The sequence below is a fragment of the Humulus lupulus genome, chromosome 3 (assembly GCF_963169125.1).
Source record: "Humulus lupulus chromosome 3, drHumLupu1.1, whole genome shotgun sequence".
NCBI lineage: Eukaryota > Viridiplantae > Streptophyta > Magnoliopsida > Rosales > Cannabaceae > Humulus > Humulus lupulus.
The window spans coordinates 127643687-127658364 of record NC_084795.1 but is presented as its reverse complement, the minus strand read 5'-3'; the positions used below and the strand labels follow the sequence as shown (position 1 = coordinate 127658364).

At 36.1% G+C, this 14678-nt stretch overlaps 1 protein-coding gene across 1 annotated transcript; it reads left to right on the top strand.

Annotated features, from left to right (window-relative positions):
- The first annotated feature begins 1325 nt into the window (after positions 1–1325).
- LOC133825030 (uncharacterized) lies at positions 1326–2631 on the top strand. Its single transcript, XM_062258031.1, has 2 exons — positions 1326–1871; positions 2134–2631. The coding sequence occupies exons 1-2, from the start codon at positions 1326–1328 to the stop codon at positions 2629–2631; spliced, it is 1044 nt and encodes a 347-aa protein (XP_062114015.1).
- The last annotated feature ends 12047 nt before the right edge of the window (positions 2632–14678 follow it).

Here is a 14678-nt window from a genome sequence, read left to right as displayed (position 1 = left end):
TGTATGATGATATATTGAGTAATCTTCAATAAAAGTTACGAAGTACTCATACCCACCACTTGCTTGTACATTGATTGGACCACAGACATCGCAATGTACAAGTTCCAAAGGTTCTTTAGCTCTATAGCCTTTCGCTGAGAAACGACGTTTGATCATTTTGCCTTCTTGAAAATATTCACAGACGGGAAGAGTTCTAACTCTTAATTCTCTCAAAGGTCCATATTTTTGCTAACCAGTTTATCCTGTCTAGACCTATATGACCAAGTCTAAGATACCAAAGATATGTGTCATCCTCATTTGAAGCTTTTTGTCTTTTGTTTCCTTGCAGTTTTTCTAATTTAAATAATTCTATGTTATTAAGCATTCGTTCATTAGGTTTGAGCATATACATCTCGTTTGTATGTTCTGCTTGACAAATTTTGAAACCATTTTTCAAAATAACAATCACATTATTATTAAAAGAAATATCAAAAGATTGTTCAGGAAACATAGATAAAGAAGTGTGATATTGAGGCGTGAGGTTTCTCTCAGCTTTCTCCATGGCGAGACGCAAGAAGATAAAACAGAAGCTTGTTACTAATGATACTGTGATTGAAGCACCATCGGTTCAGGGTACGTGTGAAGAAAAGCTGACTAATGTTGACGAAGAGCCACCGACTGAGATGGAGGATATTTTCAAGGATACCTTGGTTGAATTTCCTGAGATTGGAGGGCAGATATCTTTGGACATGAGTGCGGGAAAGTCTGGTGTGAAGGAAACTGGTGTGAGATGGAGTGATCAAGAAGATACTGGAAGTGATTTTCAAAATCTGGCCAAAGATAAATGGTCTAATTTTTGGGCAATGTTACCGAACCAAGGAGGAGCTCGGCTTAACTTTGAGGAACCATTAATTCGTGATGGTCAACAGATTGCTCAGGTTGATGTGGAGGAGAATGAAGTTGAAGCATCATTCTGGAATTCAGCAGTGGTATGTATGGTCCTTGGTGCCAATCCCCCATTTGTAGTGTTTGAGGGCTTCATTAAGAGAATGTGGGGTAAACTAGGTATTGAGAGGATTGCGAGACTAAATGCTGGGTATACTCTTGTTAAATTTAGAGATGAAGTTACCCGCGATTTGGTGTTAGAGGCTGGTGTTATCCATTTCGATAGGAAGTTGTGAGACCATGGACTACTGATTTAGCTGATATGAGGTTAGTAAAATCTGTTCCTGTTGGGTGAGGTTGCCTGGCTGGGGCTACAATACTGGGGTACTAAATGTTTGAGTGCTTTGATGAGTACCATTGGTAAACCAATACTCATAGATAAAGTAACAAAAGATCGATCCATGATGCAATTTTCTAGGGTGTTAGTGGAGATTGAAATATCAGATGAGGTTCCTAAGCCCATTCAATTTTTGAATGAAAGAGGTCAATTAATGGAGCAATTAGTGGAATTTGAATGGCTACCGACTCAGTGTAAGCAATGCAGAGTTTATGGTCATACTGAGGCTTTATGTAACAGGAAAAAGGGTGAGGTTTGGAGACAGAAAGAAAGGAAAACTGAAGGAGAAACTAAGCAAATGTCCTCTGATCTGACAACTGTAGCAAGTACTACTAGTTTAGCTGATGAGGTAGTCTCCAAAGACAACCAGAACGAGGTGTCTAAGGAGAGAAATGACTCCCAGTTGAAAGCAGTTCCTTCTGATGCAGACATTGGTAAAGTCTTCAAAAACTTTCAGGTAGGTGTGGGTAAGGAGAGATATGACAATAATGAGGCTCAAGAGGCAGATTGGATCACTCCTAAAAGAATGGGTGGTGTGAAGCACTTAGCTCCTAATGCTCAGAATAAGTTGAGAAACACATACAGTGTTTTGCAAGATAAGAGAATGGAGGTTACAAATTTGGATTTCACTACAGAAAATACTTTATATGGAGGAGTACAACATTCTTAGATGGAATGTTCGAGGCCTAAAAAAAATGGAAAAACAGAGATCCCTTCGTGCATTTTGTAGTTTAAATAAAATTGGTATAGGTGCTTTTCTAGAGACCAAGTTACGTGGTAATAAATTGGAGGAGATGATGGTTAGACAATTCGATGGCTGGAAGTATTAAAAAGGGACTGCTAATGAAGGTAGAATTTTGATGGTTTGGCAGATTAGTACTTTGTCAGTGGAAGTCTTACAAGATAGTGACCAATTTATACATGCTTATGTTAAAGAGTTGTGTTCGGATAGGGAATTCTGTTTAACATTTGTGTATGGCAGAAACACTATTCAGGAGAGGATTCAGTTATGGCAGGACTCATCTTGTCTATCCTTTCCAGTTACACCTTGGCTTGTGGCTGAAGACTTTAATTCAATGTTTGAGTTTGATGATCGGCTAGGAGGGCGTGCTGTTTCTGCTGCAGAAATGGCTGATGCTCAGAGATGGAAATCTATGGGGTTGGTGGATGAACTTCAATCTTTTGGTTCGCATTACACTTGGACCAATAACCAAGCTGATGGGGCTAGAATATTCTCTAAACTAGATCACATTTTTAAGAATGAAGCTTGGATGGATTTGTTTCCTGATTCTATAGCATTTATAAAGTGGGATATCATTTCTGACCATTGTTTTTGTATTATTAAAGCTAGTTCAGTTGTGAACTCATGATTTAAACCTTTCCACTTCTTCAATATGTGGTATGAACATGAAGGGCTCAAAGATTCTGTTATGCAAAGCTGGAACAAGTCGATAAATTCTCATGGTTTAGAGGGAATTATGAGGAAATTGGGGAGGCTAAAACATGTCCTTCGGCAGTTCAATAGAAGGGAGATTGGTGATGTTGAGCACAAGTTTAATCTTGCCAAAGAGGCTTACCATTCTGCCCAATGCCAACTCCAACAGGACCCTCATTCAGCTGAACTTCAAAGTGATGAACGGTATACTTTTGAGACTTTTGTTAAACAAGCCAGGTACTATGATAGTTATCTAAGGCAGAGGAGCAAAGTCAACTGGCTTAGGTTTGGGGATGATAATACAACCTATTTTCATGCTTGTTTGAAACAGAGGAAGGCTTCTAATCGAATTAGTTCGTTTATCAATGATGCTGGACAGATTAATGAGAAGTTTGAGGATGTAGTGGCTCACTTCTTAAATCATTTTCGGAGTATCATGGGTAGTCACAGTAAGGCTTCTGTTTTACTATATGTCACATATGGGGGATCCTTGGGGTCAGTACAATGATAATTAACCTAGATGATTTCGCTGCATACCTGATTTAGTACCATAAAATCAACATACCGTTCGACATTACTGAGAGAAATAAAATACAATAATATTACTATTTGAAAAAATATCAATTATTCGAAAAGTAAATATGATGCATGAATGCAACAATTAAAACACATTAATAAACATTTACTATTCTACGATAAAAATACCCAACAAATAAAGTGCCACCTTAGGGTCGGTTAAGTTAAATTTAGATAGCTTATAAGACAATCTTATCTTTATAATTTAATACTCAAAATAACTCTTTATTTTCTCTTTTAAAAATAAAGTACCACTGGTTTGGTCAAGATGCAATTATCCACTGCCAAAGCTTAATTGCATCTTTGTAAGTGTAACCCATTATTTTAGAATTCATGACTTAACTTAGAGAGTGCCGCCTTAGGGTTGGTCAAGCCTAAAATACATCACTCATTCCTATCTTTGTAAGAAGCCAACCTTGATATTAATATGTCTAGAAACCTTTCATAGGGGGATGGAAACAAAGCTGCCTTGAGCCCCTATTCATATCTCACGGTGTTGTACTAATAATGGAGACTACATGTCATATTGAGATGTTTACCTTCTCCCACTTACTATTTTAGAAATAATGTGTTTTATTAAACTAGTCAATTAATTTCAATTTAATTACTTGTTTATTAATAATATATGGTTTTAAATAATTACAAAATATATTTAATTATAAAAGAGCCTATTTCTAGAATTAACGTGATCTAGATAATTTCCCATTACATTCATCTAACTTTACTAAAATACTCTTTTAAATAAAGTCGGTTATCTGAAAGGCCTATAAAAAATTATTGCCTATATTATGGTGTGAGTTACCAAGTTTTAACTAATTTAATACTTAGTAGTGTACATGCATTTGATTTCTCCAACATAATTCACATAAACAATTAGGAAAATCTTAAATAATCATGTTTCTAAAGATGCATGATTAATGAAAATTGTGTGGGGTTTCATCAATGACACGTAATTGACTAATGCATGATCATGTTATTAATCAAACATTAATTAATATTTATTTATTTAAATAAATAAACAATAAATGATGAACCAAGTACTATTTGGTATTTCTAAAGTTACAACCCTTAAAAAAATAGAAATAAAATTTCAAAATAGTGTTTATCTTGTTTTCAAGACTCCAAGAATGCTTCTCCTCTCTTTTAGGCTATCTTGCTAATCTTTAGGAATTTAGTTATGCCCAACCAATTAATTAGAAACTAACTTTCTAACTAATTCATTTAATTAATACTATCTTTTAATTAAATAACCATTTTGTCATCTTTTTAATTTAGTTGAATTTAAATAATTAAAAAATCAAATTCAAATAAACTTAAGATAACATCTTAACCAACTAAAAGATATTTTATTTTTCTAATAAAAATAAAATAAGATAATTAATATTTTAAATTCAAACAATTTAAAAATTAATTAAAGAAAATATTAATTGCACAAAAATAGGATATAGTTTTGGTCACCAAGATTGGTTCCCTAGACCGCTAGGGCCGACGGCACCATGGAGCTTCAAGGGCTCAGGTTGGTGGCTGTCGCAGGCAATGAGCAAGAAACCTTGGGTGTGCACAAGTTGTACTGGTGCACGTAGCAGGCGCAGGGGCACGGGTGTAACGCCCTGGATAACCAAGACCGTTACAATGTGTATTTTAAATAGTGCAGGACTTGCTAATCAAGTCATTTGGACAAAAATGTGATCCTAAAGTCAATAATCAGGTTAGGATTAAAAGATTTTGATCGTAAATGGTTAATTTTCATTAAAATAGATGTTTTGTACATGGGATCCTAAAAATAGGGTTTAAGAGATAATTTACAATTTTCAAAAGTTATATACAACTAGTGGCCACTCTAATAGCAAAATACAACTTTTAGGCTTCGGTCCCTGTACTTTTCCTCGGCTATGGCGGTCGAGTAGCTGACTATGTACACTCCGCCCCCAGATCTCTCCAACTCATGTTTGGTCCAGTTTCCCTTTGCCTTTACCTGCACCACGTAGCGCCCGTGAGCCAAGGCCCAGCAAGAAAACCAAGAACAACAAACACATGTAGTAATAAGAATATTTAATCAAGCTTATCTCATTTAAACATAAAACAGAGTACGAATATTCAATTAGTCAATGATAAACACATAATCACAAGTTCTCAAATAATCAGGGTTGGCACACTTAGGCCAAGCCCCTGTTGATTTAGTTGGCCCCGACTCTCTTAGGTCGGGCCGTACTCAGTACGCTTACCGTTAGCCCCTGCTCCCTTAGGCTAGTCATTCTTGTATATCATATCATTCTTACAAACACATAGTACAAGCAATCAATAATTGGAAATCTCAGTCCTGTCACTACCACATAGGGGTGTAGATTTCTTACCTTGAATTCTGAGCAGAGGATAGAGAACGGTCTCGAGCACGATCTTTAGTCCTGAGCCTTGGTGATAAACCTAGTCATAGTGGCCAATGGGTAATCATCAACTTCAAATCCAAATAAATACTTACGAGGCAAAAACTAGCCTCTGGGACCTCAATTTCTACTAAACCAGGTAGTAGAAATTTTCCCGAGCGCCTAGGTTCGAGCCCCTTGAGCCTCACTATCCTTAAAACATAGCTAAGGAAAAATCCTCTAGGTGGGTCGTGACCAGGCCCTAAGGGTTGCGGCTTGCCCCCAAGCCTCAAGGGGAGGCGGGCTGCGACTTGCCCCCTAGGGTCACGGTGCGCCCCAAGTTAGAAAGCATTCCCAGGCATTCTGGGCACGCGGGACGCGACGCCCATAAGCTGGGTCACGACGCGCCCCCTTGTGCCCAGAATTTTCTGGGTTTTCTCCACACTCTTCCTAGCCAAACACCTCGCACAACTTCAAACTAAACTAACCTCCCAATCAAGACTAAACTCAGCTACGAATTCAGGGCTGTTAATCACCCAATTTAAACAGAAAACCACAGCAATAATACTAAAGCTAACACTCCAATTCAGTAGAAACTCATCACCAAATACCCAACTCAATTCTACCAAAATGATTAAAATTTACCTAATATAACAAAGATAGAACCTTGCCTCAATGGTTGTTGAATCCTCTCAAGCTTCCAGCCTCAACTTCAGACCTCATGTTCCAAGTCCCAACCAAACCCCCTAGTTTCCAAAGCTTCAATTCTTCCAAAATTCCAGCCTCAAGCCTAAATTCTAGTGCCTTTTTTCCTTAGCTTCAAAGTGTAAAGAGAATGAGAGTGAGAGAGATAGATAGAGTACGAGAGAGAGAGAGAGAGGTGAGAGTTCTAGGTGATTTTGGCTAAGTATGGAATCGTACAGAATATAACCTTTAATCCCTAAAAAGACTATTTTGCCCCTCATAGCTTATTAGTCCTCAAATTGTTCCTAGGGGTAAAATGGCCATTTCGCTCCCGGTTCCCACTAATTCCTCAAGTGTTCCTACTATTAAATAATTAACCCCATCTTCCAATTAATTACCAAATACATATTCAATATCTATAAATTCCCAAAATATCCTCTAAATTCCCAAAAAAAATACCCCTCTGTGACTATTTCGCTAATCCACTCACTAGGACCGTCTCGAGCCATATACTGCAAACATATATCCACATAATAATGTGGTCTCAACCATTTATCACATTTATGCCCTTAACGGGACAAAATTACAAATATGCCCTTATAAGCTATAAAGGGCCCACATGCATATCTAATACTCATAAACATGCATATCACATATTCATATAATCATACTAATCATGCATGCAACATAGTCACGCATTTAACCATTTAAACATTCATATTCCAATTATGCCCTCTCGACACGCTAATCAAGGCCCTAAGCCTTATTAGCAATTTTGGGTCGTTACAGCGGGCATGCAGACACAGAGGCGAGAGTTCGCAGGTGCACGGGCGCAGGCTCGTAGGCGCACGCGTGCTGGTACGCAGGCGTAGGGGCGTGGGCTCGTAGGCGTGTGTGCGGCTAGGGCTCGAGCCATAGGCTTGGGTCCTTCTTTCTTAATTGTGTACAGATTTTTAAAACACATATTTCAAAAATAAAATTTTACAAAAATCCTATGCCCTTTATAGCTTACACAAGATCTAGAAATTCAAATTCCTAACCCAATAGCACCATATAGTTAACGATCCAACATTCAACCATACATTCAAAAAAACATATCCATCCATTCATTATACATATCAACATACATATAACAAATTCAAGAAATCCACACAACATTTAATATATATATATATATGTAGACTGCTTTGGCACCAATTGTTGGTATTAAAAGAGCAAATCAAAGATACGTAGCGAGGAATGTGCCATTTTTAATAGTTATCAATACTAGCCATGATCACACACACACACACACACACATTTATATATATATATATATATATTAAATCGCATACAATCAGATTGGAGATTACCACTCGTAGCCCATCAAGTGTCCTTGAGTCTTTTTGTATAAAATCAATGATCTTCTATCCATGTTTTGAAAGCTCACACCTTGATCTTCTAGAACAATCCTCAAACACACAAGAACGTGTGTGGGCACGTAGGATTCAAAATGTTGATTTATGACTCTCTAAATGTACTCAACACATGAGATCTAGAGAAGTCTGATAGGTTTAGGAAAACTATCGCTTCTGTCTCAGAGAGAGAGTTTGACAGTCTATGAAAACAATAATCTTGAAAAGTATCGCTTCTTTTTACGTTTATAAAGATAATAAATTAATTTAATTATTATTTATTTTATTAAAATAAAATAGATCAGTTACAACCTTATTTAATTTAAATCATAATTAAAAAATAATGATTAAATATAAATAATTAAATAAAACAAATTATTTAAAATTCAAAATTCAAATCTCAAGGATAAGAAATCCCTGTGTGTGGTGCTACACTCACTGTACAGTGAGTGTGTCGACCACACCATTAGGGTTACCCTTAATTTTTTCATTTGTTTATTTAGTTAATATTTAAGACTATATTTATCCCAAAATAAATATATGTTAATTCAAAATTAACTTTATCTTAAAATATCAATTTCAAATAGATAGATAAATATCTTATCCTAAATAAGATAATTATTAATATCTCTTTATACATTAATCCAAACAAGATTAATATTTATTTTAACCTATAGTTTTTCAAAATAAAAACTGTATAGTAAAATAATTAATTAATTCATAATTAATCAATTGCCTATAATTATCACATAATTATTTCCTTGCTTTGAAAAATTAATTCATTTGCAATAAAGTCATTCTCTCTACAAATCTTTCTTTTGACATACAAACCATTGACAGTGTAGGACAGAGGTGATCATGGGACCATGAACCTATAATACGAAGCTCCAATAAACTAGAATATTAATTAAAATATTTATTCCAATAATCTTATTTATTAATTCCATGATTGCTCCACTATAAATATGAAATTGCACTCTAAGTATTTATAGAATTGTAGTTATAGAGTTTTCTCTTGTAGTCCATTGATATAATCAATAAATATAGTTTTGTCCTCCATTTATTGGTTCGTTAATTAGAGCTGGTCAAGATTACTATTTTCCCCTTCTAATTACCTCTTGATCCGTATGTACCATTAATTCACTAGCGATTAATTAATCTAAAATCAAATTATAGATTTGAGCTTAATAACTATTCAGTTCCAGAATTAATCCTTAAGGGAACCAATATTTGATTCATCAGGAAAGTATGGATTCCCTTGTCGTAATTCATGTTCCCAACCATTCATGATATTGAATCTCCAAAAAAAAATCGTTAGCCTCATTATACTAAGAAACCTTAACGAGTGAATCAAAAGATCCAATAAACACAAACAAGAGTTCATGAATACTCAGGATTTAGATTGATCTACAAATGATCATTTATTATGACAAGAATCAAATCTTTATGTCAAACGACAAGTTTATAAAGATAATTAATTGTCATCGGTCCTGTCATATATAATCTATATTATATACAACACCTTTACTAAGAGATCTATCCACATCAGCAATTTGAATCTAGATCACTTGCATCTTGTATGCTTAGTAAACCATACTAATAACTATTCATTAAAGATTTCTTACTTTAATATGTTACTAACTATTTTATTCATTATATATGATCTTAATTCTCTCGTACTAATACAAGATTATATTCTCAAGAATGAGTAATGAATTTTCTTGATATTATCATATAATTAATTCAAACAATAATTATAATATTTAAATATAATAAAATTGTTCTTTTATTTAATTCAATAAAATATCTTTACACGCTTTTAGGACATTAATCCTAACAATTTTAACCACTGAACCACATAAAAGCTCGTTTGTTCATACTTTCATTTTATTATAAGTCTAATCTCTCTATTTCATATTTCTTAATCCCCCGTTGGTGAAAAACCGCACCAACAATATCTTATCAGTATTGTAAGCAACCAAAAAGTAACTTTTTGCAACCTAGAAAAAATAAAAAAATTCATGAAGCGAGATTTCCCAATTTTTTTTCAAAATCTGGTATGTTATGTTGATGTAGCACCGATATTTGTGTAAATAATTTGGTTGAAGGTATTTTTATAAATACTTTAGATTCTAGGTATATAATTGTAAAATTCCCTATAGGAAATTCGACAGTAGGAATCAAAGTACCAAAAATAAAATCATTGTTTTCTAACTTTTCTCAATTGAATAGAATTATGTTTTTCTAACATATTTATGGTTTTTAATTTCTCATACTTACCTAAACTTATAAAAAATACTTCATAATTTTTCTTTGAAAAATTTATATTAATAATTTTATTTAATCATAAAGGTAGTTTTTGTATTTTAACAGGTTTTAAAATTTAAAATTAAAGTAGCTACATTTTATTGATGCAGTCATCAAAGGGATATGTAGAAATTACATTAAATATGATTTTTTTCTATCAAAAGTTTGATAAATATAGGTTTTTTAACTTTGTACTTTTTTATGGTTGTTTCTATTTTATACATTTTTTTCCAAATTTTGAAGAAAAAATATCATATTATTTATTTTCAATTATTTAAAAAATATATTAATATTTATATTGTTGACGCGGTTTTTTGTCAACTAATATTTAGAGAGATTAAGAAAGTGAAAAGCAAATAACAAGAGGATTTTTACATGGTTCAATCGTTAATGAGGCCTAGTCCACGAGTCACTATATTCACTAAGTACTTGCTGGACAATCACAAGTCCTCTTTGAGGATACAATTGGGCAGAGTGTAGTCTTGCTCCAAGAGAGTGTGTGTTTACAAATGACAGTTCCTTGCCCTAGTTATAGGTGGCAAGAGAGGATTAAGATGATGTAGATTACATTGTGTATGTTAATCCCTGATTAGATGACAACATCCGAGGTTAGTGGGATCCTTCACCACTTGTCACTCCATTGAGGGTTTCATGCTTGATATAGCTATGTATCTCACATTTTTTTGCCAGCACGCACCTCCCCATTTTTGGTATGAAGTGGTCCCAATTTGCATGGGAATTATGGGAGGAGAGAAAGGTGGGAATCCCACTACTCACTTGACGTTGTGTAAGGGGGAACAATACGGGTCTCTGCTGAGATGTCGTGTCAGAGTTGGGAGTATACTATAAAAGGGGTCAATTAGAGTTAAGAGGTACTGATCACACTGCTCAATTCTCTCTCTAACTTCTCTCTCTCTCTCTCTAGTTGTCAAGAACACACTTTCTCTCCAAGACAATCACCCTGAATTGCTTTAATTGTGTGATTTTCAAGGCTTGTTGAATCCTAATTCTCATTTCACTACTGTAGAAGCTTCAAGCAACTTGGGAAAGGCTTGGAATAAAGAATTTGGAAAATCATTGTGGCAAGCTTTGTTGCAAGGATTTTGGTATCTCTGAGATATGAAGTTTTGATTTTATTTTTGAGTTTCTCATCTTATTTTGGGTTATTACTTTTGATATTTACATTATACTTTCCCAACACATTTATTGTACCTCTTAACATACTCCAAGGAGTCATTGTTCATTGTAGGCTAGAAGTATCCCTACCTTAGAACTTTCTTAGATAGGCTCTACCCCCCAATTTGTTCTCTGCAAAATCCTTCGTGAACCTCTTGAAGGATGGCTCAAAATTCTTCCTCAGTGACACACCTTAGTAAGGGTAGGGAGTGCCCCATTCTATAAAGCTTATTATGCCTTAGAATGTAGCAAGTGATCTTGTATTAAGGTTTTTGAGTCGTAGTTTTGTCTTGTGGGAGTTCTCCTGTAGTAAGGTACTTCACGATGGGTCTCATCCATGTATTGTCATATTCGATGCGGTGTACTTCCTCGACTCCCTAGATACTCGAAGCCACTAGGTAGTCGACGGGGACTACATTAAGCAGCTCATCATTCAGTATGGTGGCTAGCTTGGCAAGGGCATCAACTTTTGCATTCTTCTCTCGAGGGACTTGCTTAATGTTGTATCATTCAAAGAGCTATAGTATTTCTTATACTTTGGTTAGGTAGGAGGCCATTATCGTCCCATGAGCTTTATATTCATTGAGCACTTGATTCACCATAAGTTATGAGTCGTTGAAGATCTCAAGCCCTTTAGCTTGGAGCTTTCAGGAAACTCGTTATCCGTTAGGAGTGCTTCATATTCTACCTTATTATTGGAGGCGTCAAAACCAAAGAGTGCTATGCACTTGGTGCCCATCTGGGGAAGCCAAAATAAGCCTTGCTCCTGAGTCATTTTCATTCGATGAGCCATCTATATATACTTTCCAGGTTGGGATGACCTGGTTGGCTGTGGTTGGCTCTTCGACAATGGTTGTGCATTTCGCGATGAAATCTGTGAGGGCTTGGCCTTTGATTTCCTTCCTCGGGTGATTGGAGATATTGTATTGGATGAGCTTAATAGCCTATTTTAGCAACCTTCCCTATATTGGGAGAGAGTGAGATTACACCACCACAATAATAAGAATCTACACACAATAACAATTGACAGTGTCCAAAAAAAAAATTTAAGTAGAGATATGCAAACCCTAGTTGTAGAACAAAACCCTTGTTCTTGTTGCAAGCTTCAAACCCTTGTTAGAACATCACTTTTGACCTTTGATGGAGAGAATCAAACACAAGGCTTATACATGAGATGTATCATTATCCAAATTCTCTATTTCCTAGCTCTTGGTAGATGCTTAAGGCTTTCTCTAGTAGGAAAGGGAATTGGGATTGAACAAACTTTGAAATTCACAAAGACAAGCACTTTCTTTATGAATTTCTTGGAGAAAACTTATGATCTTGAGAGGTAGAGAGAGAGGTTAGAGAGAGATTTGAAAGAGTGATCAAGTCTATCAAAACTCTAAGATAACCTTTTTATAGTGTAGGCACCATCAATAAGTCCAACCAATAGGATTGGAGCTTTTAAACACATCATTTGGAGCTTAAAACACACGTTTGTATGGACACGTTAGGCAACGCATCGCTTGTCCATAGGTGATGCATCGCCTGCCAAACTGTAACGCCCTGGCTACCCCAGAACAGTTACGGTGAATGGTGGACCGGAAATTTGACTCGCTACCCGAGTCCTTTGGTAAAAAACGTGCTCTAAGTGTAATTAACAAGTTAAGGCATAAAACTAATAAAAAGGAAATGGAGATTTTCATTACAAACTTCTCTGTAGAGCTAAAAAAAAACATTTATAAGTGGTTCTCAGTACAAAATGGTCACTAATGTTTTAAATTTACAATCCCACCGACCTAAGTGGCAAAAATAGGGTAAACCCCCTAGTTCCTCTGAGAACACCTTGGCCGTGGTGGTCAAGCGGCCGCATATGTACACATCACCACATCAGCTCTCCACTCAAGGCTAGGTGAGCTTTTCTTTCCCTTTACCTGCACCACATAGCACCCATGAGCCAAAGCCCAGCAAGAAAACACAATACTTTTCATAACATTATCAAATGATTATCATTATAATCGCACTGAACATAAAGCTTTCGAACAAACGAGTGAACATCACATGATCTTAGCGGGGGAGAGTGGCTGCTAGGTAAGCTACTAGCCTCCAAGCGCTTATTTCATTCATCGACCCTCGGGGTCGGTCTGGCATTAATGCTCTTTGAGCCATTCAATGCTAATAGTCGATTAGATCTAATCTCTGTTGGCTTGCGTGATCCACGCTAAGGCCATTCTGACTAATGAGTCAGCGCTATGTGACCAGTGTCCAGTATCACTGCCGAACCTGACTAATAAGTCACAGCTTCACAGTTAACACTAACACCTTTGCCAATTCTGATTGATGAGTCAGTGCAACGTGACCAGTGCCCAGCACCACTGCCGAACCCGACTAATGAGTCACAACTTCACAGTTGATACTAGCACCTTTGCCAAACCTGACTAATAAGTCAGTACCATGCACAAGTGAGCAACTTATGCTAAGCATTCTATATTCAATCCATGTCCATATTACACAACCAACATGCCTCACAAATATCCATGCATGTCACACTTGGGGTGCAGTTTTCTTACCTCTGGTTCGAGCTAGAATGAATAAAAGAACGACCCTGAGAACGATCAACCTTTTGGTCCTTTAGCGGTTACCTCAAGTTCAGGTTATGGTGCTCTTCCACAGTGGAACACTCTCCCAAAGTACCAAGGCCTAGCTCCTAGGCTCAAATCCTCAACAAGATCACAAAAATTCACAAGGAAGATGAAGGAAGGAGAAGGTACGGGAAGGAGAATAAGAATTGTCTCTGTTTTACTCTGTTTATTCTACAGCCTCCAAACATCATATATATCCAAGCCAAAAGACTAAAATACCCCTAGGTCTCTTAAAACTTCTAAAACCACTTCAAGGGTAATTTTGGCACTTTCCACCTATACTGTTAATCATAATTAACACTTCTCAATTCCCGCTAATCTCAATATTCTCAAACACCAATAATTCACATCTCGTTACCCTTTAATGCCCGGTAACACTCTAATCATTAAAACACCCCGAGACTCACCCCGAGCCCTGAGCTTAAGCCTGTTATGACCAAACCGACAATTAACATTCCTTGATCGTCTCATGCCAAATGGCTCGAACAAACCCACATCATAATGTGGTCACAGAATATATCACCAACATGCGTACAAATAATCAATTTACCCCCAAAGGGCCAAATTACCATCACACCCCTGTAACTAGAAATATGGACTCACATGCATGCATTTCACATCATATCATAGTATAATCAACATATACATGCATTTTATCAATTAATAACATAATTAGGCAAGTATGGCCCTCCCGGCCTACTGTTCACGCCGTTAAACACAACGGAGAATTCGAGGCATTACACAAACAATGCATCACCTACTAGCAGGCGATGTATCACCTAGTGTGCATCACCAAAACCCTAAGGTTTCAGGTGATGCATCACCTTCAAGCAGGCAATGCAACACAACTTAGGTAAG